This window comes from Apiospora marii, assembly GCF_038362585.1.
Source record: "Apiospora marii strain CBS 49790 chromosome Unknown utg000003l_segment0_segment0, whole genome shotgun sequence".
Classification (NCBI taxonomy): Eukaryota; Fungi; Ascomycota; class Sordariomycetes; order Amphisphaeriales; family Apiosporaceae; genus Apiospora; species Apiospora marii.
In genome coordinates this window covers 2,414,957-2,434,672 of record NW_027117374.1, presented here as the reverse complement: position 1 = coordinate 2,434,672, position 19,716 = coordinate 2,414,957, and the positions used below count along the sequence as shown (strand labels likewise).

The 19,716-nt window shown below is 55.2% G+C and overlaps 8 protein-coding genes across 8 annotated transcripts; 3 read left to right on the top strand and 5 right to left on the bottom strand.

The window, feature by feature from the left end:
• Positions 1-682: 682 nt before the first annotated feature.
• On the bottom strand, positions 683-2,356 carry PG985_004270 (dehydratase IlvD1; the record flags this gene model as incomplete). The annotated part of the gene is made up of 3 exons (XM_066824039.1): positions 683-1,576; positions 1,648-1,859; positions 1,927-2,356. 3 exons carry the CDS (start codon positions 2,354-2,356, stop codon positions 683-685), a joined length of 1,536 nt encoding a protein of 511 aa, XP_066687199.1.
• A 633-nt stretch (positions 2,357-2,989) lies between these two features.
• Positions 2,990-3,808, top strand: PG985_004269 (uncharacterized protein; the record flags this gene model as incomplete). The annotated part of the gene is made up of 2 exons (XM_066824038.1): positions 2,990-3,071; positions 3,126-3,808. 2 exons carry the CDS (start codon positions 2,990-2,992, stop codon positions 3,806-3,808), a joined length of 765 nt encoding a protein of 254 aa, XP_066687198.1.
• Positions 3,809-5,084: 1,276 nt separating this feature from the next.
• PG985_004268 (uncharacterized protein) lies at positions 5,085-6,711 on the top strand (the record flags this gene model as incomplete). Its single annotated transcript, XM_066824037.1, has 5 exons — positions 5,085-5,299; positions 5,370-5,511; positions 5,589-5,620; positions 5,690-6,027; positions 6,095-6,711. Coding segments are annotated over 5 exons (1,344 nt in total), but the record flags the coding sequence as incomplete, so codon positions are not given.
• A 351-nt stretch (positions 6,712-7,062) lies between these two features.
• PG985_004267 (magnesium-dependent phosphatase 1 protein) lies at positions 7,063-7,833 on the bottom strand (the record flags this gene model as incomplete). Its single annotated transcript, XM_066824036.1, has 1 exon — positions 7,063-7,833. The coding sequence occupies one exon, from the start codon at positions 7,831-7,833 to the stop codon at positions 7,063-7,065; it is 771 nt and encodes a 256-aa protein (XP_066687196.1).
• Positions 7,834-9,455: 1,622 nt separating this feature from the next.
• On the top strand, positions 9,456-10,873 carry PG985_004266 (uncharacterized protein; the record flags this gene model as incomplete). The annotated part of the gene is made up of 6 exons (XM_066824035.1): positions 9,456-9,884; positions 10,014-10,166; positions 10,258-10,354; positions 10,420-10,567; positions 10,667-10,776; positions 10,842-10,873. 6 exons carry the CDS (start codon positions 9,456-9,458, stop codon positions 10,871-10,873), a joined length of 969 nt encoding a protein of 322 aa, XP_066687195.1.
• A 462-nt stretch (positions 10,874-11,335) lies between these two features.
• On the bottom strand, positions 11,336-12,199 carry PG985_004265 (chitin binding protein; the record flags this gene model as incomplete). The annotated part of the gene is made up of 1 exon (XM_066824034.1): positions 11,336-12,199. The coding sequence occupies one exon, from the start codon at positions 12,197-12,199 to the stop codon at positions 11,336-11,338; it is 864 nt and encodes a 287-aa protein (XP_066687194.1).
• A 2,240-nt stretch (positions 12,200-14,439) lies between these two features.
• On the bottom strand, positions 14,440-16,991 carry PG985_004264 (uncharacterized protein; the record flags this gene model as incomplete). Its single annotated transcript, XM_066824033.1, has 6 exons — positions 14,440-14,550; positions 15,299-15,380; positions 15,463-15,907; positions 15,983-16,118; positions 16,179-16,658; positions 16,857-16,991. 6 exons carry the CDS (start codon positions 16,989-16,991, stop codon positions 14,440-14,442), a joined length of 1,389 nt encoding a protein of 462 aa, XP_066687193.1.
• A 1,342-nt stretch (positions 16,992-18,333) lies between these two features.
• Positions 18,334-19,014, bottom strand: PG985_004263 (uncharacterized protein; the record flags this gene model as incomplete). The annotated part of the gene is made up of 2 exons (XM_066824032.1): positions 18,334-18,486; positions 18,616-19,014. The coding sequence occupies 2 exons, from the start codon at positions 19,012-19,014 to the stop codon at positions 18,334-18,336; spliced, it is 552 nt and encodes a 183-aa protein (XP_066687192.1).
• Between the last annotated feature and the right edge of the window lie 702 nt (positions 19,015-19,716).

The window sequence follows — 19,716 nt, the reverse complement described above, 5'->3', positions numbered from 1 at the left end:
AGATGATACATAATCTCGGCCCGAATTGGGCTCAGCCGACATGACGGCACTATTCATTGACACCTCGAAAACTTTCAGCATGATTATACTATACGAGGTCATGAAGACCGACCTATTCGTGAGCTATGATATCCCACGCCCCATACTTTCATTCTAGGGGCCACATTCGTTACGGCTTCAAGACTCGGATAAATGCAAAGCGTAGATCCAATCCAACCAAGCCGGCAGATGCGTGAACATATATAGCGCTAACGAGCTGATGAAAGAGCAAACAGCACCTTGTACCTCGTCTTCTCCAGCACGCCACTGTGCTTTCTACACAACTTGTATTGGGGAACACCCTTGAAACGATGTAACCACCCATGTCGATTTCCGTTGGTCCAGGTAGCTGTACCGAGCGCTGTTTGCATTTAGTGCTGCTACCCGTTAGCCCAACTTCTTCATCCCGGAGATATCCAGGGAGAGCCGGAGCTTACATTGAGACTAATGCCATGCGAGTACTATAGCAGGCATTGGGTATTCTTCCTTTCGTTGTCAGGGGCTCGGAGTAACGTGTCAGACGTACGTAGATGTCGTATATGCAAATTAGTCGAGACTTAATTCGGTAACCGAGATATCTGACACGTTCTGGTGATGGCACATCACACCTGAGTCCGCAAGTGCTTTGACGAAAAGCACGCGGCTAAATCTCGAATGCGCTTCCGTCCGAGATGCGCAGCATATCTCCCACCCCCTCCGCCGACAGCCGGCGCGGGATGGGCACCATGCCCGCCTCGGGCATACCCGGGTTCCCCACGGGCCCGATGCCCTGCAGCACCAGCACGCTGTCGGCCGTGGCCGGCGCGAGGCCCGGGTCGTCGATGCGCCGCGCGAGGTCCGCCGTGCCCCGGAACACCACGGCGGGGCCCGAGTGCGCGAGCAGGCGGCGGTCCTTGGACGCGCTGGCTTTGGCAACGGCGCCCCGCGGCGCCAGGTTTCCGCGCAGTACCACGAGCGAGGAGCGCGGGTACAGCGGGGAGTCCAAGGGGCGGATGCAGTTGACGGGGCTATCGGGGGCGAGGGGCCGGACGGAACCTGCTAGGTCCAGCTCCTGGCCCAGGGTCTGGCCCGTCACGGTCAAGGCGTCGAGGTGCAGTAGGGGACGTAGCTGGTGCAGCAGGGCTGGCATGCCGCCCGCGGCGTGGAAGTCGGTCATGTAGTTTTCGCCGCTGGGCTTGAGGTCGAGCAGCAGGGGCGTGCGGCGGCCGACCTCGTCAACCGTATCCAAGGTGATCTGCCCCGCGACGGCCGGGTGCCGGTTTGCGATGGCGAGGAGATGCACGACGGCATTGGTTGAGCCGCCGATGGCCTGGAGCACGGTGATGGCGTTGACGAAGGACTCTCGAGTCAGGATGGCCTGGGGTGTCAGGTGAGGGTTCTTGGCCAGGAAGACGGCGCGGACTCCGGCGTCTTCGGCGACGCGGAGGCGGGCTGATGATACAGCGGCTGGCGTCGCTCCCTTCAGTGGCATCATTCCCAAAGCAACCAAAAGGCAGGCCATGGTGCTGGCTGTCCCCATGACACCGCAGGTGCCGGCCTGGATACAAATCGTTAGACCAACCTCAGAACACACATCATATCTAACCCCGACCGAGATATTTGACTTACAGTAGGAGCTAACTCATCATTCAGCTCGGCGATCTCTTCTATATCAATCGCCCCAGCACGGTATTTGGCCCAATTGTTTCGACAGTCCGTACAGGCCCCTATGCGGACACCCTTGTGACTCCCTGGCATCATCGGGCCCGTGACCAGATGTATAGCCGGCTTGTTGGCCGAGATGGCGCCCATAAGCTGAGCGGGAGTCGTTTTGTCGCATCCTTGGAGAGCAATGATGATTTAGCAACATTGCAAATCGAAAGTCCCGATTACGAGCTATGTACCTACCCCCGATCATCACTACAGCATCCACGGGTTGCGCCCTGATCATCTCCTCGGTATCCATGCTCATCAAGTTCCGCAGGAACATGCTCGTGGGGGCCGCGAAGGACTCATGCAGGCTAATGGTCGGGAAATCGACCGCCAGGCCGCCCGCAAGATGCACACCTCGCTTGGCGGCCTCGAGCAGTTGCGGGCCGTTCGCATGGCAAGGGTTGAACCCCGAGGACGTGTTCACGATCCCTACAATCGGACGAGAGAGGGCATCGTCGCTGTAACCCAGTGCCTTGATGAACGCTTTTCGCAAAAAGAGCGAGAAGTGCGTATCCCCGTATGACGACAGACTCTGCCGAAGCCCGGTGGCTGAGGATAGGGGCTTGGCTAGGTCGTAGTCCGAGGTTGCCGCTTTGCTCGGTGACACTTTGCTTGGTTCATCCATGTCAGAAAATAGGAGGCAGCGTCTTTATTCTGGATGGTCGAAAAAGTATTACTGCTTGTACAACCTATCGCCGGTGAGACCGCAGCATGACGGAGCCGAGAGATGGAGCGGGGAGGTTCACTCACATTCGGGGTCGAGCCCCGCCTCCAACCTGAAGGGGCATACAACTCCAACCTTGCAAACCCCTCATCGTCATCTCAACTCATGTGATGCATCATCTGATCCACTGGATCATTCATTTCTTATCTTTTATTCTAAGTAAGAAAAGGGAAGCCCTGGCTGATCTGTCAAACATATACGGAATACCTCAACCGGTTGCCCGATACAGTAGATATTGTTCAAAGAAAGTGTGTGCTGGATTACTGTACTACTTGCTCTAACTTGCTCACCTATAGTGCATGCATGCCAATCAGTTCGGAATTGTATATACTCCACGCATCGATGTGTCTTGGGCAAGACTGTTTCGATACTTGGCGGGGATGAATAGTCTAGCTTGGCACAAGTCAGCCCACAAGACATAGTAGTATATAAAGACCATGGCATATGAGACTTCTTGAGTTGCAACTCAGACTGTTCGGTAGACTCTTCAGCTCTTCTTAAGAAATCATACAGTACCACAGAAGACCTGCCATCATGAAACTTTACGGTTCTGGGCTCCCGATATTGCTTCCTTACCTGGTGCAAGCTGCACTATGCCAATCCAATGATACAGACCGTAAGACATCCGGGTATAATTGGAGTACGCAAGATCACTGAATCCTGTGTGTAGCCAAGCCAGTCAAGAACATTGGCGTTGTGCTCTTTCCAGCTTTCGATGTGTTCGACGTCTTCGCGTCTCTCGAGCCGCTGAACCTGCTCTCCCTCCAGCGGCAGCTCAACCTCTACATGATCGCCGCAACTCTAGACCCCGTCTCGACTGCGCCGCGAGCCATGAACGCATTCAACTCGAGCTTTGGCCAAGTGATCGTGCCGAGCCACACCTTCGACTCCGTCGTGCGGGACCAGAGCATCGACCTAGACATGTTGCTGGTCCCGGGCGGCATCGGCACACGGGCGCCCGACCTGGACAACACCATCCAGTTCGTCGCCGACGTGTTCCCCCGGCTGCAGTACCTGGTCGCGCCCTGCACGGGGGCGGGCATCGCGGCGCGGGCTGGCGTGCTGGACGGCCGGCGGGCCACGACCAACAAGCGCAGCTGGGCCGCCACGGTCGCCCACGGGCCCCGGACGTACTGGGTGGCGCGGGCGCGCTGGGTCCAGGACGGGCACGTCTTCACGGGCTCGGGGGTCACGGCCGCCGTCGACACCGTGTTCGCGTGGATCGGGCACGTGTGGGGCGAGGCGGCGGCGGCGGACCTGGCGCTGGGCATCGAGTACGAGAGGCACACCGACCCCAGCTGGGATCCGTTTGGCGAGCATTACGGGTTGTCCGATGTGCCGCCTCTGAAGTGATGTGCGAAGTAGGGACAAGCCATGCCAATGCTGAAAGGCGGTAAGTATGTGCTAATCAATGCCACCAAACCTTATGGTATCCCCGGTCAGCCGGTATCAATAGCTGTAGAGCCGCGTAACATCCAGACAGGATGTTAGGTTAGCGTAAGACAATGAATACCATCATCACCATCAATATCAGAGAGAGGCAATGTTGGCAGCGAGGACTTGAATAACCCTGTAGAGTGGTAGCAAGCCAAGGATACTCGTCAGCAGGAGTTCGTCTTATTTATTCACGATCAAGTCAATTTCGTCTCAAAATAATTGCTTCAATGGTAATCGGTCAGCTTACACCGGTGAGAGCCTGAGGAGACTAGGCCAGGGATGTGTTCAGCACTAGTGCAGCCCATAGTTTGGCAGGGAGGCAGGGGATGCATGGGTTGACGTCAAGAGGGTTTTTTCCCACGCGACCGACGACGGAGAGGGCGGATGTAACATCCATACATACACCTGATGCCTGCGACATTAATTCATTTCGTTGTTCCCTAAGGTATTCCTTACTATGCAAGTACATACATACTGTCGCCTGGTTCTCTACTTAATGCAGACCAGCCGTAGGTACAGTAAGATGCGTGTCAATCTGATCGATCTCGACACCGCATAAGCATTACAGCCGCACGAGTCGCACAGAAGTGCTAGTCAAACGTCATTCCTCTGGCGTACAAGAAGCGTCGGGCAGCTTAGCCGGCACACACATGCAGACACGCAGGCCGGGTGAATACCTCCTAAGTGCTAGCCTACAAAAAGCGCCCAGGGACTGCATACACTGAAGGTTCAGGCGCTAAAATTGGATAGACCCAGACGGCTGGAGCGGGTGCAGGTGGGACACGACGGACAATAGGGACTGACGGAGTTGAGAGTTGAAAAGAATGATTTGCCATCGCCACGCAGATTTGCTTTCTAATCCCTTGCAATCTAACCAGCTACTGCTAGGTTAGCCGAGTGAATAGTACTACATACATACAGTTGGTGGTCGTTACTTAATTCGGCCTGTTTGCTGCTCGATACTACTGCGGGCAGAACTGGGGTACCTGCAGTATTGCTCATCATTACCGGAATTTCCTGAGAGCTTGCTTATTCCTGTGCTCAACTGACACCACGATCCCAACTTGTTACAGCGTAGCACACCTCGCCTTTGTTCCTTCACTCCTTCGTTGGTATACTCTGAAACCTTCCAGTTTTGGACCGATTTTTTCACCCACTTGCTCACCTATAACTCTCGTACCATATCACCAGAGCTTATTTGCTTGCTTGCCTACCTACCATGACCAAATCGAGCTCGATTCACCGGGTGCCGTCGGCCGGCGGGGTCGAACACGGATATCCACAGGGCCATCTTGGCCATCTCACTGCGTCCGAAGAGCAGGCGCTCAAAGACTTTAAGGTCTTCCTCCAAGAGAAGAAAGCTTGGACCCCGGGACCACCACCATCGCACGACGACCCTACGTTACTGTATGCGCCCAGTCCTGCCCTGTGTAGAGGAAAGGTGGGAGAGAGCTGACACCATTGGGCAACCATCTAGGCGATATCTCCGGGCGCGCAAGTGGGTAGTCCAAGATGCCTACGGCCAGTTCAGCGAGACCGAAAAGTTCCGCGCCGCCAACCAGATAGATGTGCTCTATGACACCATCGATGTAGATGCCTACGAGACCTCCAAGAAGCTGGTGAGTCTCCGAGACGAAACAAACCGAAACAAAACGCTGTGTGGGCGGACAAGATTTGCTTACCAAGGCGCATGTAGTATCCCATGTTTACGGGACGACGCGATCGACGGTATGACTCGACTTTCCCAGCATAGAACCTGCAGGCACTGTGTTCGCGTACTAATGGAGGGGAGCACAGGGGCATTCCAATCTACGTTTATCAAATACGGCATCTCGACTCCAACACGGTCTCCAAATATGAGAAGTCGGCCGACACCACTTATAGCAACGCCAAGACGGATGGCACGACGCCGGCGAAGCTCCTGCGTCTCTTTGCGCTCTACGAGAACCTGACTCGGTTTGCGCAGCCGCTGTGCACCCAGTGCACCGATCGTGAGAATGCCGAGACGCCCATCACCCTGAGCACAAACATCGTGGACATATCCCAAGTCAGCTTGCGCATGTTCTGGAACCTGAAGTCGCACATGCAGACAGCCAGTATGCTGGCGACTGCCCATTACCCCGAGACTCTCGACCGTGAGCATATCCCTCCTCCAGCCCCCCTTCCTAAATAAGTTTGAGTTGCTGATTTGATTGAACGTAGGGATTTTCATCATCGGCGCACCCGCCTTCTTCTCGACAGTATGGGGCTGGGTCAAGCGCTGGTTTGACCCGGTCACCGTCTCCAAGATCTTCATCCTCGGCCCGACCGATGTGCTGCCGGTCTTGACCTCCTTTATCGATATCAAGAACATTCCCAAGGCATACGGCGGCGAGATGGAATGGGAATTCTTCGAGGAGCCCAAGTTCGATGCCGAGGTGACCCGCCTTATGTCGTGGGAGAACGGCTACACGGCGCTGCCTCCGGGCCCCATGTACTGGCGGCCGTACGACGACGGTAAGCGTCTCGAGCTTCTGGCCGTCGGGACCAAGGACAAGAAGCAACGTAAGGAGCGCGTCGCCACGATTCCCGTGGCCTTCCCCAACCAAAAGTTCGGCGAGGACAAGGCTGTGGAGTCAGCTGCCGCAGCGGATGCGAAAGTGACTGCTGCATCGACAAATGGAGAGACACCCAAGCCTGTAGATGCTGCGACCGAGGACCTGAACAAACTCTCCATTGCCGAAGCTGCGAAGGGAAGCGAGGAAACTGCGCCGAACGGGCTCTCCGAGAAGACCGCAGCAGACAACATCCCTTCGAAAGAAACCGCCACGGTCCAGTAACTATGGACATCTTATCAAGTCATGTATAGAGAGCATACGAATAACCGAGACTCCTTTTTGTGGCATTTTGACCGCCGAAAGATTTATACCATTTATCCTGGCGCCTGCGTGCATTTAGACGACTTATCTTGCGTGGACGGACATGGGTAGCATGTCGGATTTGGTTACCTTCTATATACCATAGCTTATGCTAGCTAATCTACCAACTCCAAACGCCTCGCTAAATATATAAACACATTCTAAAACAAGTTGACCAGAGCCTCCCGCAGTGGCCGTGTTCTAATACCTGCCCCCATTGTGCCCATTGTAATATGAAGCTCCTCCACTGGCTCAGTACATTGTATGACCACTTTAGTTTCTGCCAGCCCGGCGCTTCCTCCAGTCCATGATGCCCTTCTCGACCTCCTGCCACGAGACGCCGTCGCGCACGAGGCGCATCGTGACGCCCAAGCTCTCGGTCTCGCGGTTGCGGCTCTCGTCGTCGAAGAAGAGCATCTCGGTGAAGGGGATGCCCGTCTTCTTGTGGATGGCCTCGAAGTGGCGGATCTTGGAGCTGGGGTAGATCTCGAGCCCGGCGTCGAAGAAGTCGAGGGAGCGGCGCGCCTTGTCCTTGCGGCCGAGGGCGGCGGTGAAGGCCGAGACGGCGGCCTCCTTTTCCTTGCCGGCGCCGGACCCGCCGATGCCGCTGAAGATGGACCCGAGTGCGGGCACGTGCAGCAGCTTGAGGAGCTCGCGGCCCAGGTCGGGCGCCGAGGTGCGGCTCGCGACGGCGAGCTTGATGCCCGCGATGCCGAGGCCGTGCAGCACCGAGGGCACGTCGTTGTAGAAGGCGAAAGTCTCGCCCACCTTGTCGACGGCGGCCGAGTTGTGGCTGCCCGGCACCGTCTTGAGGGGCGGGTACACGTGCGTGTCCACCCAGAAGGGCCAGAGCGTGTAGTCGAGGTCGAAGACGATGAGGCGCGGCAGCGGCCCGCCGTCGGTCAGGATCGAGGGCAGCAGGCGGGGCGGGGCCTGGACGGGGGTCGGGCCCCCGCCGTTGATGCTCACGAGGTCCGTCGTCGAGTTCGAGGCCGTCGACGTGAGGGACGTGTTGGTGCTCGCTTTCGAGAGCTTCTTGATCATGTTGGCGACGGCTGCGGCGGACGCGCTGGTGGAGGAGGAGGGGGTGAAGAAGGAATCGGTAGTGGCCCGTTCGGGGGCTATGGTGGATAGCAGGACTATTGCAGCGATTGCGATCAAGAGAGTGCAGCAGAAGGACAAGGTTGCTCGCGGAAGCCAAAGTGGCATTCAGATGGTACGGTCCCCCAGTATGCAGGTAAGACTAGGGTAGGATTTGGTCTGTCTTTCAGCCTCAAGGTTTGCTGTGATGGATGGAGGGGCTGAACTTTTGGAGGGAGGCCAGTGAGCAAGCGATGTCGCGACGACCCCTGCCCGTGCCCTGCATCTGTCCTTCCAGGCGGGCTTTTGGGGGCAGAATTGGGGCGGGCCTGGTGCCTGTCGTCATGGGGTTCCAATTTAGAGGGTTGTGGGACTGCAATAGTGCGGAATAAGGTTGTGTACCTACCTCCGCCGTAGCGGGGAATTTTATATCCAGCACTAACCAGAGACCTCACTCACCTCGTTCATTCATGCAGTGTCTACAGCTTACATAGTGTGCGAAGAAGTTTCGTGTATGTCTTCCAACTCACCTTGTATGCATGAACTGTACGGATATATCACCTCCCACAGGCTTCGCGAAGGCCATTAAGGGCAGAAGCTACCTAGGGAAAGGAGGAGGCTTGGGAGGGAAATACGACTACACAACTATAAATTATGCGGGGAGGGAACCATAACTTCTCCAACTTCTATGTAACGGGCTCAGAACTATGTCCGAAATCAATTCCATACCAACACTGTCTCGACAAGAGGGTCTTGACCTGTTTGACCCTGCTGGAGCAGAGTCCAACCGTCGACTGATCACTCGGATTTATGGGATGATTCGGATTTAGCTGCCTACGCCTTTTCCGCCGCTGCAAGGTCATGAGTAGCGCATGTCGTTAAATCATCGTGGCTGGCTAACAACTGGGACATACGCACAGCTGGTCCTCAGGGTCGTACAGTACGATCTGCAAATACTCAAAGAGGGAGACGTTTCTCCAACTCATCAATCGGTCCATTTGGCCCCATTCGAAATGCCGACTTGTAAGCATCTCCAACCACTCCTGCGTCAAATTGTAGCGGGGGATAGAGGCTCCTCTGAGGGCCCTCGTAGGACGGATGCGACGGTAATGGTCCCCTGTGTCGTATTCCGCGTGAGCTATCAGTAGATTGCGACAATGGGCCAGTTTCGCCGCCTGCTGATCATCGATTTTACCTCGACCCTCTGCCGACTCGGCATTTTCTCTCCTCGATTGATTCCGATAGGTCCAATCAGTGGCTCTATAGCCAGTCTCCATATGCTCGATTGGGTTAAATTCATAGATACTTTGCGGGGGAAATACAGGGCGGCCGGGTTAGCTGGCGGACTCCGGGTGTTTTGGCCATCGTCCTATATATCAATGCTCTGCCACTCCTTCCCCAAAGCATTGTCCGTATTAAAGAAACCGTCTTTCCACCTCCTTTAATTCGCAGTCACCCATAAATTAAGCCTTGCTCTTACACACAACGGCCTTTTGAGACTGGTGATTCCCTCCCTACTCCCTTCCGCTACAAGGTGTATTGTTCCTGCATACTCTCTGCACATCTCCCGGCAAATCTTCCCCACAATGGCTGCCGAGGCACCCCGGAAGATCATCCTGAACCGGATCTGCCATGCGTACTACAAGTACAAGGACATGAACCAGGCGGTCCAGTGGTTCCACGACTTCGGCTTCACGGAGGAAAAGCGGGTCAACGGCGACGAGAAGATCTACTTCCGCGGCTACGGCACGGAGCCCTGGGTCATCTGCGCCGTCAAGGCGGACCGGGACGAGTTCGCCGGCGTTGGCTACGTCGTCGAGTCGGAAGACGAGCTGCGCTACGCGTCCGAGACGCTGCCCAAGGCCACCAAGATCTACGAGCTCGAGGACGCCCCCGGCATGGGCAAGTGCGTCACGTTCTACGACCCCGTCGACAACTTCCCCTTCCACCTCGTCTACGGCCAGGAACAGTCTGGGGTCCTCGAGATCCCGCTCCCGCAGGAGCCTTTTAACTATGTAAGTATACATCCCTGCGAGAGCCCTTTATACCCCACTGCGGCAGGGCTGGCTCTTGCGACATGAATCTCGAATAGAGTAAGCATATGATTCATTGAGAGACTAATGCGGTGATCTTGTCTCGAATAGCCTAGGGAGAAGAACCGGCCAAAGAACCACTTCCAGCGCTTTGAGAAGAGACCGGCACCGGTGCACAAGCTTGGGCACTGGGGCCATTGTAGTACCAACTACGCCAAGGACTTCGAGTTCTACACATCTCGCTTCAACCTCATCGCGAGTGATGTAAGTCTTATCTGCATTTGTGTGGCCCGCCTAGGGATTCAGCAGAATCCCGAATCCAAAGAGACTCGCTGACACATTTCTCCCCCACTAGCTCGTGCACGACGAAGCTGGCACCGATATCACCTGCTTCTTGCGGCTGGATCGTGGAAAGGATCCCGTTGACCACCACTGCTTCTTTTTCTACCAAGGTATGCCTTCAAAGGATGTGCGATATCTTTCTTGCTGCAGTACTGATGATAGCCCCGACTGCTAGGCCCCAAGTTCCACGTCCATCATACTTCGTTTGAGACGCATGACTTCGACACCCAGGTCCTGGGCCATGATTGGCTGCGGGAGAAGGGTTACAAGAACTGCTGGGGCGTTGGAAGACACGTTCTAGGCAGTCAAATCTTCGATTACTGGTACGTCCAAAAACGAAAAGCAAACGAAGTCCCTGCCAGCCGCCCAAAGTGGCGGATTATCAGTACGTATGGGACGGATATACTGACCAGCGTTATCAGGTTTGATCCTACCGGCAACATCATGGAACACTACGTAGACGGAGATCTGGTCGACGACACCCAGCCTCCCCACCGATCTAAAGCCTCGCCTGACAGCTTGCACGTATGGGGTAAGTTGTTGCCCCCGAAATCGTTCGCTTTATGATCTTTCGCCAGCTAACCGAGCGGATTATAGGGCCCGACGTCCCTGGAGACTTCCTGGAGTAACCTGAATGTACTTGAATCAATTGAAGCCATCCCACGAGCTTGGTTTTCGGTGTAGTTTTCCCACATAAGAAATTCGTACGAGACATGCGACTACAAGGATAGGGACCATCAAATATTGTTTCTTGGTATTTCGCACTTCGTTCCTACGAAAACTTGCGCAAAGCATCTACGGGCATACGCAGACTACATGATGGACACTCCTTTTCAGCAAGCGTAAAGCGCCATCATCACAAAAGTCGAGAAAAGTCACAGAAGGCAAGAAAGTCAGACCAGAAATCAGATTGGCAATGAGAAAACAACTGAAGATTTATTGTATGTCCAGTTCTTGCTGCATCTATACACAGTTCAAATACTCCTCCCCCTTATATGCTTTGAGAAAATGTGAGAAATCCTATATACAACGAAGCTAAAGCTGAAGCTTGCAACCAATTCCACCCTGTCCAACTCGGGATTCAGTATCCCTTAGTTGGGGACGCACTGGGAGTAGTAGTCGTTCTGCTTCTTGCAGGTACCCTCGGCGCAAGAGGTGGCACCGGAGAAGCCGTTGCCGCCGCACTGAGCGTACAGGGCGGCACCGGATCCGCCGGTAGCGGGAGCGTCACCGCCGGCAGCGGGAGCAGAGGAGGTGGGGGCGGCAGCCGCGGCGCTGGTGGCGGCACGGGTCTGGGTGGCGAGGGTGGTAGGGGCGGGCGCGCTGCTGGCAGCCGCGGAGGAGGCGGGAGCGGCGGCAGACGGGGCGGGGGCGGCACCGCCGGCACCGCCACCACCGACGGTGAAGTCGATGCAGGACTCGTAGGTCTGGTCGATGGAGCGGGCGTCCCAGTAGTGCTGGATGACACACTCACCGGCAGTGGTGCACTTGCCGCCGAGGTCGGGGATGGTGACGGTGACGCTCTTCTCGTCGGCGGCCTGGGGCGCCGAGTTGGAGGCGAAGGTGTCGTAGGTCTTGAGGGGCGTGCCGATGATGCTGTTGGACTTGGTGTCGACAATGGAGATGTTGGCGGTACCGGTGTGAGGGGCGTGCAGGTCGAAGGTGATGGGGACCTTCTGGCCGACGGTGAAGGACTGGACGTTGGCCGAGTTGTCCTCGAACTGGAAACCCTTGCAGAGCCACAGGTTGCAGTCGGCCGTCATGTCCTTGCCCACCACCTGCATCTCACCCTGGATGTTGCCGAAGGCGTCCGAGGACTGCTGGTTCTGCACCTGCTGTCCGCACACGGCGGCCATGGCCTTTCCGGCGGGACGGGGCTTGGGAGAGGAGATGGCACCGTGGGCCGAGACCAAAGCCGGGGCGGCGAGGGCGACGAAAGTAAGAGCGTACTGCATTTTGGCGGAGGTTGATGTTGTTGAAGAAGCGGTTGGCTATAGCGAGTTGCTGGTATATGGCGATGGAGGTTTCGGAAAACGGCTCAAAGGTTGCACCTGGCTGTGGATATTCTCGATATAGAGTGTAGAACGAATGTGGAGGTCACCGACCTGTAAAGAATGAAGATGGTTAAAAGCGAAGGAAGGAAGTGATCTGAACTGGATTGCTGAGGAGCGAAGCAAAAAAGACAGCAGAGAGTGACATGAATCATGGCCTCTCTATATACTTTTCCTGGACACAACTCACAAGCCCTCCTTCCCACCCCACTGCTTGGTCAGAGAGCCAGGCTTCTTCCGAAAAAACGAATAGCCCTTCATCTCAGTCCGGCAGGCCCCCACGTCTCTTGGAAGAGATGCAGGCAAATGTCGGCTGACATGGACCGAGGGGGGTCCTTGCTTGGTACCTGATATTGGGTAACGGTTTCGTCCCATGTCTGATGGGGGGTTTGAAGCAGCATCCTTGCCAATGACATGACGAGAAGGGAATCAAACAATGGAGCCCGCCGTTGACTCGCAGAGCCTCAAGGTCGCAGGTCCCGGCACGCCCCGGCAGACCCCCCGGCAGTGCGGGTGGTCCTGACATGACTTGAGTCTAGGATCCATGTGTTGTTGCTCAATCTGCGACGATCCAGGTGGAGTTGCGAGTGCGTTGGTCCAATCCGGACGCTGAGCTCGCGCCGAGGTGGTGGAACGCAGAGATGACGGGGGATCATATCGACCAGGTCGGGCATAGGGGCCCATATATCCAGGGGTTAATCATCTGGAAACACGCAAGTGGGGCCGCAATGGGGGAGGTTGCTTCTGAGACGGGCTAGCAATGGGCAACTCCAGACGATGACCTCGTCTGGAAATTGGCCAGCACGCCCCATTTCGAGGCTCAGAATCGATGCACGCCGCAGTCCGAAATTTCCGTCTGATGTCGTCAATCACGTAGTTTCTCCGTCGCCCAATCAGCCATCGCGGGACCCGTCTAGCATGAGCTTGTCCAGTAGGCTTGTCTACCTGTCCCTGGCAGATCATGGTTGGCCTGCTCTCGGCACTTGCCCAAACAGGCACTTGTAACGAGCAGCGTTGGCAGGTGTTTTCCGCCATAACACGAGGGTTACTGGAGTTTCCAACTCACTCTGATTAGATAAGCTCGAGAGTCTTGGATGTGACAGCTACATTGCATGCGTTCATCGCACGCCGGTCTAAAGCATTGGGACATACCGGGCAAGTTGGTTCTCAAAGGCAATGTGATACCAATACTGGCAACGAGGTAGCAACCACGCTCCCAAGGTACCCAAGGTACCCAAAGCCAGAAAGAGAGCCTCGTTTGTGTCCCTTTTCGGCCGCTTTGGTGGATTGGTCCCACCCCACCCTTCACCCACGCCCCAAGACGGTGATGGGGAGATTTGATGTTTGTCGGTGAAGACAGCGAGTTTCAGCAGAACAAGAAGCCACAGTGATGGGGGAACATCGGAACATTGAAGGAGAATGTTACCCATTGAGATCTTCACTGGGCAGGACAGATTTATGTTTGCCTCGATCTACCGGAGACGGCGACCCCGATCGGGAGCCCATGGGAGGCTGCCATCACCGGACCCTGGCCGGTAACATCGAGCGGAACAACGTCGCAACCTTCAAAGCTCGTCCTATAGTGCACGACGACCATTACTACGTTATTTGCGATGGTGACGGCGTCGGCAAAATTCTTCCGGTCCAAGTGGTCCAGGCTACGGCGGGCAGGCGGGCTTGGTGCTTGGGTCGCTTTTCTCCTTCCAACGTGCCGCGCGCTAATTGGGAATGCTCGACTACCTCCTAGCCGCCCGGATAGTGTCGAAACGAAGTTCCCAGGCGCAAACTGCTAGGGCTAGGATGTCCTCTTGTCAGCCTATAGGGGCCTGCCGTAGAAAAACGAGCGTGATGTGTGTCGTGGGTGTGACCCGGCCACCGAGAATCCAAGATTGTGCGCATTGGCGTTATCAGCACAGCACAGCCCCTGCGACACCGTTTTGAGCCTTTATATCCCGCTTGCCAATACCGCTCTTCTTGGACTTTGACGTGCTGCTGCCAGCCCCTCTAGTATCATGAAGATATACTGCCACGTTGATGCATGTGCCATGCTGATGTACATCGTCGCGTCTTGAGCTAACTTCCAGGCCGTCCAGGTTCTTCCCAGCCCGTCCGAGGGACGATTCATGGCGAGAGCCATAATCGTCTCAGCCGTTGGCTCTCCATCTCTCCTTTAGGCGGCCCTGTGCGGCCCTTTCGGCTTGAAGGTCATGAAAGCAGCGCAGGTCGAGTCCCAAGTCACCGATATCGTCAATATTCTGCGGTGCGTAACAATTCAGCGGAATCTCAAGACTTTTCAGGGAAGAAGCCTCTGCGCATAGTCATTGCGTTCTTCCGGGGCTGGTAGACACCCGATCCTCTCTTGGCGCGAAACGCCGCCCAGGTTCCTTCTCGAACATGGCGCCGATTTTGGTGCAACTACTGTCGACTCTGGCACGGAACCAGGGGCCATTTGCCCAAAAACGTGTCACAGGACACCTAAGATATATTCGGTATGTTCGAGGATGGTCATGACAGGGCCATCACTCGCGACACATCTCATGCTGTGGGCGAAACGCCACGCCGTAAGGGGAATTACGTGTTCGAGAGGTAGGGGAAACTAAAGATAAAACCAGAACACCAGGTGACTACTAACTTCTAACGTCGTCTTCCAGCTGCTATACTAAACGGCCCTTCTCGTCATACCAGGAAAGCTTCAGATCTTCAATCGGCCGCTGGATCTATGTATTGTGGCCATTACATGGATGGGTGAGATGTAGCAGATTAATCGCAACACGCTCTATCGATCTATAAAAAAGACTACGTTTCGTCTAGTATCCTTGGCTCCGGGAAATCGTCATTAAGGCGAATGTTTACCAGCTGGTCCATATTCGGCAGATACCGACGAAATACTGGCCCGATTGTCCAATTGTCGAGGTCTGCGACGCATGCCTGTTCACAGTCCTGGTAAGTGTCCACCCCAGCAAGGGAGTTATACCTTGTATTGCTCAGCATTGAAACACATACCTTTGCAGAGTCCGTGAAGTCTGGCTGGCCGGTCATCTTATTGGAACAGACAATTTCGGAGAAGTCCATCTCAAAGCTGCATCTGCAATCACACAAAATTAGATGACGCTTCCATTCAGCATAAGCGCTGTGTGTGATGCTGGTTTCAGAATGAGGCCCCCTACCTGCAACCTCGATATGCATCCATCAACCACAATAGGTTGGGGTGGGCCTGCATAGAGGGCCGGGAAGTTACCGCGTCTCGCAGATTGGGATAGGCAATCGAGTCGACAATTTCCACATGGGGATACAATAGCTGCTTGATCGTAGGCCGCATCCATTCCGGCATGGCCGCGTACGTTTCGGGCGTCGGGTCGATTCGCCATCGCATCAGGACCCAAACACGCCAGGCGGCGGCAATGGACGTGAGGCTGCGGCTCGCGCCCGTGGCGCTGAAGATGAATCTGGCGGCCCATTGGGACAGGAGCGACGACCGGGAGAACTCGGTGGAGCTGGTGATGGCCAGCACGTTGTGGTGTTCGCCCGTAATTTCGCGCGCCGGGGTGCCGGCGGCTATTAACTGGCGGGCGATGTCCAGTATTCCCGAGAGAGAGCCCGTGGTGGAGTAGCCTGCATCGTGTGAGCTGCAAAGGGAAAGCGAAAAAGAAAGTTACCTGCTAGGGGTCAGGGGGATAAACAACGTACCTCCGGAGCGGCAGTTGGCCGGCATAGCTGCCCAGATGTCATTGCAAATATTCGACAACTGCAACTCCTGGACCTTCCTCGGGTAGTGGTTCGCCTTTACTCCGCTCGAGAACGGCAGGTTGCCGAACCATCGGAGCTAGAAGAATATGTCTCAGATGTATCTAGTATGGTAAGATGGGGATTTGCTGTGGCTTACCTGCAATAAAGGCTCTTGCCATATTTCTGTGTCATACTGGCTCATGTCTGTATCGCCTTCTTCTTCCTCGACATCCCCATCTACTTCCGTGGCATCCCATATGCTGCGATCGAACAGCGGCACGAGGAAGCTTTTCCCGAGTGCGCGCAACTCCCAAGTAGGTCTTTGCGGATTTGAGGTGGCCGGTTGCGTGTCTGTGTCATCAGGACAGGAGGCCGGGGCTTTGTCGTGGGTTTCCCGCAGGAGCTCCGCGATGGCGCTGACGTCCATTCCCATCCTTAGGCGTGCCAAGAGCTCGGTTGCTTCGCCATCGCTTCCGGTTTGCAGAGCCACGAAGACGCTCTTGTAATCTTCCTCCCGCCGCCCTTGGGCCTCCAAATGGGCCTGGGCAGTCTGCAGGGAAATCTTGTCGCTGGAGACACTGGAGACGCATTCTATCTCGCGCAGAGTACAGCGCGTGCACGGCAAGTTTCCATCACACTAGCACACGTGCGATTCCTTATTAGATTATGGGTACGAGGGACATGCAGGTGGCGCGGCCCGGCCTTTGAACACATACCTTGACTTTCTTCACTTGACATGGCTTGCACTTTATATGACGAACAGTTTAGCAGGGGTTTATGATCGGGGGAAACGAACGGCGCATTATATGGTTTGTACAATACCGTCCAGACTTACGGCATGCTTGGTGATCTGGCGTCTGGGCCTCACACTGCCCTTCAGGTCAGGGTGCGGTGCCAGGATTTTGGGGTGGGGACTGCCTTTGGGCGCTAAAGGGCGGCGCTGAGTATGCTGGCCGTTGTGATGGCGCATGATAGGGAGGGAGTATGAGTGTTAGAGAGACTGCTGTAGACCACTACCCACCTGCGAAAAATGAGCGAGGGGAAATAGTATAGCTTATAGATACGTTTGTCTTTTCTTTCTTTCGATTTTGCATCACTGATTTGGCTGCCCGAGCAGAAAATAAGGGGGAGTTGGTTGGGGGGGGGGGGGTGAGTAAGACAGATAGATGTAGAAGCTTGCATGACAATGACTCTCAACGCGAGTCTCACGCCGAGGCTACATCGAGCGTGTCAATTGTACTTCTCTTTCTCCGTTTATCATCTGCCGTCCTCTCGTTTACCCCCTAGTAGATCGCGATTCCTAGAAGAAAACCGCGCGATGCTCCGCTCCAACTTGCATCAACCCTCCTTAGGACTGCTTCCCAGCCCTCCTCTACTGCCTACCACACCGACCCTCGATTTCGTCCGTCATTGCCACGTCATGCATAGGCCCAGCACATGAGCGCAGGAACCCTTATCATGGCATTTTCCAAATTTCGATATTGAATTACCGTCTCGTGTTGGTTTTCGCATGGGGGAATTGCCATGATGAGTCCTGCTGTCTGCAGACGGTATCGTTGGGCCATAATCAACCTGCCTCCGCACCGGATAGGAACAACTCATGCACTACCATGTAGGGAGCATGAGTTGATGCCATCGACTGCCTCGTAAATGACTGGCCGGCAAAGCTCAAATTACCTAATGCCCCATTTCGCTACATGAAGTATGTTGGGTGTTGGTAGATCACATATGTATGTACTTGCCTAGGTACCTAGTTCTGCACTGGTTGACCATGCTGGTCCCAGGCATGGAGAAAAATTCTCGGAGAGTAGGTCCGAGCCTGATTGACCAATCAGACGTCGACCGCTTCCGGAGGCCTGTCCGAACTCGATTTCGGAACTTCCTTGGTTGAGTACTACTTCTTTTAAGTCGGAGTAACGGCAGCCAATCACAAAGCTTGTCTGTCATTTTGTTGTTCCATCTCTGCATGTACCTCTCACTGACTCTTCGGCTTGTCTAGCTCATCAAGGCTTTATGTTGTGCGCGTCATGCGTTGCGTTGGACCGTTGTCTTTCGTTTGGAACAGTTGTATGTCTCGGCTGCGGTCTTCAAGATGGAAGGTGCAGCTACATGAATCTAGACTCTGCGGGTTCAACTTCCAATCTGATGCTCATTTCTACATCGATACTAATTCCCAAGAGATATAATTAAAACAGTTGTATGTAGATTTTTGATGTAACCCCCCCTCTCACGCTGGTCGGGTATGGAACCGGCCCGACGGATGCCACCACAATACCGTGAGCATCGCTGTCCAGCACGACGGCGTCGCCTTCTCACTCGTCGGCTTCGACGTATTGGATTTCTCCGTCGCCTTCCTCCATCGGCGGGCCATCCAGCGGGTGCGCAACCGCCGCGACGAGCTGGTCGTGGAAGCCGCGGCAGGTCGGCTTGGCCGGGCCTCCTTCGACAAACTTGATGGCCGCACACTGTTTAAGGGCGATCAGTCAGCATATCTCAGTCTCTCTCTTTCTCTTTCCCCCATATTGCTTCTCATGCGTTTGGTGTGAAGGGAGGTAAGGGAGGGGGATGGGGGTTGGTGGTCTTCCCAAACATACCGTGAAGTTGTAGCCGACGCCGGGGACGTACTGCTTGACCTGGAAGAGGGCGTCCTTGCCGATCCACTCCCGGATGCCACGGATGCGCATGAAGCAGTAGTCGTCGGCGCGGTGGACGTGGATCGGGGGCCGCAGGTCGCGGAAGTCGTACACGGAGCCCTCGTTGACCACGGTCGCCTGCAGGGTGACGTGCGAGTTATTCTCGGAGAAGATGAGGCCGACGTCGTGGCCCCGGACCGGCCACTTCGTGACGTGGCTCCGGTCGTAGGGGTCCATCTGGTCGCAGGGGCCCTCGACTCCGTGCTTGGTGATGGGCTGCGGGCTCGTCAACTTCATCTCGGACCGCGCGTTGCTGGCCAGCAGGCCGAGCAGGGCGAGCAAGGGGGCTTGCACACGCATCTTGAGCAGGGTAAGGAAGAGGGGATTCAGTAATTGGGCGAGGGCAAAGAGAGACCAGGGAGGGAACGTAGTTGACAAGTCACAGCGACGGTTCGATGCCCTCGTTTGGACGAGGATGATCAACGGGGTCTATTATAAGCACCTGCTGTACGAACTAGAGCGAATTTGAGGCCCTTAACACGAGATGTGTGGTGTGTTTACAGTGGCCGTTGAAGTCTAAGCCTATCCCTAGCATGGCAGTCGGAAGATACCTTGTGTACCATAAGCCAAGGTCGACGATTGGACTACCCTCTGTGGTCTTAGCTGGGCATTGTGGTTACCAGCTGAGTCCATGCTGGTGTTTAGACTTCAAGTGCAACCGAAATCGTTAGTAACAACTTCAACGTTCCTCAACAACGTCAATTTCTACATATGGAGAGGGGACACTGGGTATAGACTTGATAGGCCGAAGAATAGCATTGTTCTCCTTCTTTGCTCAGGTCTCAGTCCGCTGGCATCGATCAGCGACATACATTTTTTGGTTTGCTGTAACAAATACACTGATATAACTATGCGCCCTTCGTCTTTCGTCTGACCGCTCTTGATCGGAAATGGTCGCATTGTCTTGTTGATCACCTGTATGAACATAGCGGCTCATGTATGTCCTTAGAATTTGTCCACCAGAATGGCGATGATATCGATTCTTGAAGCGAGCGACGGTGC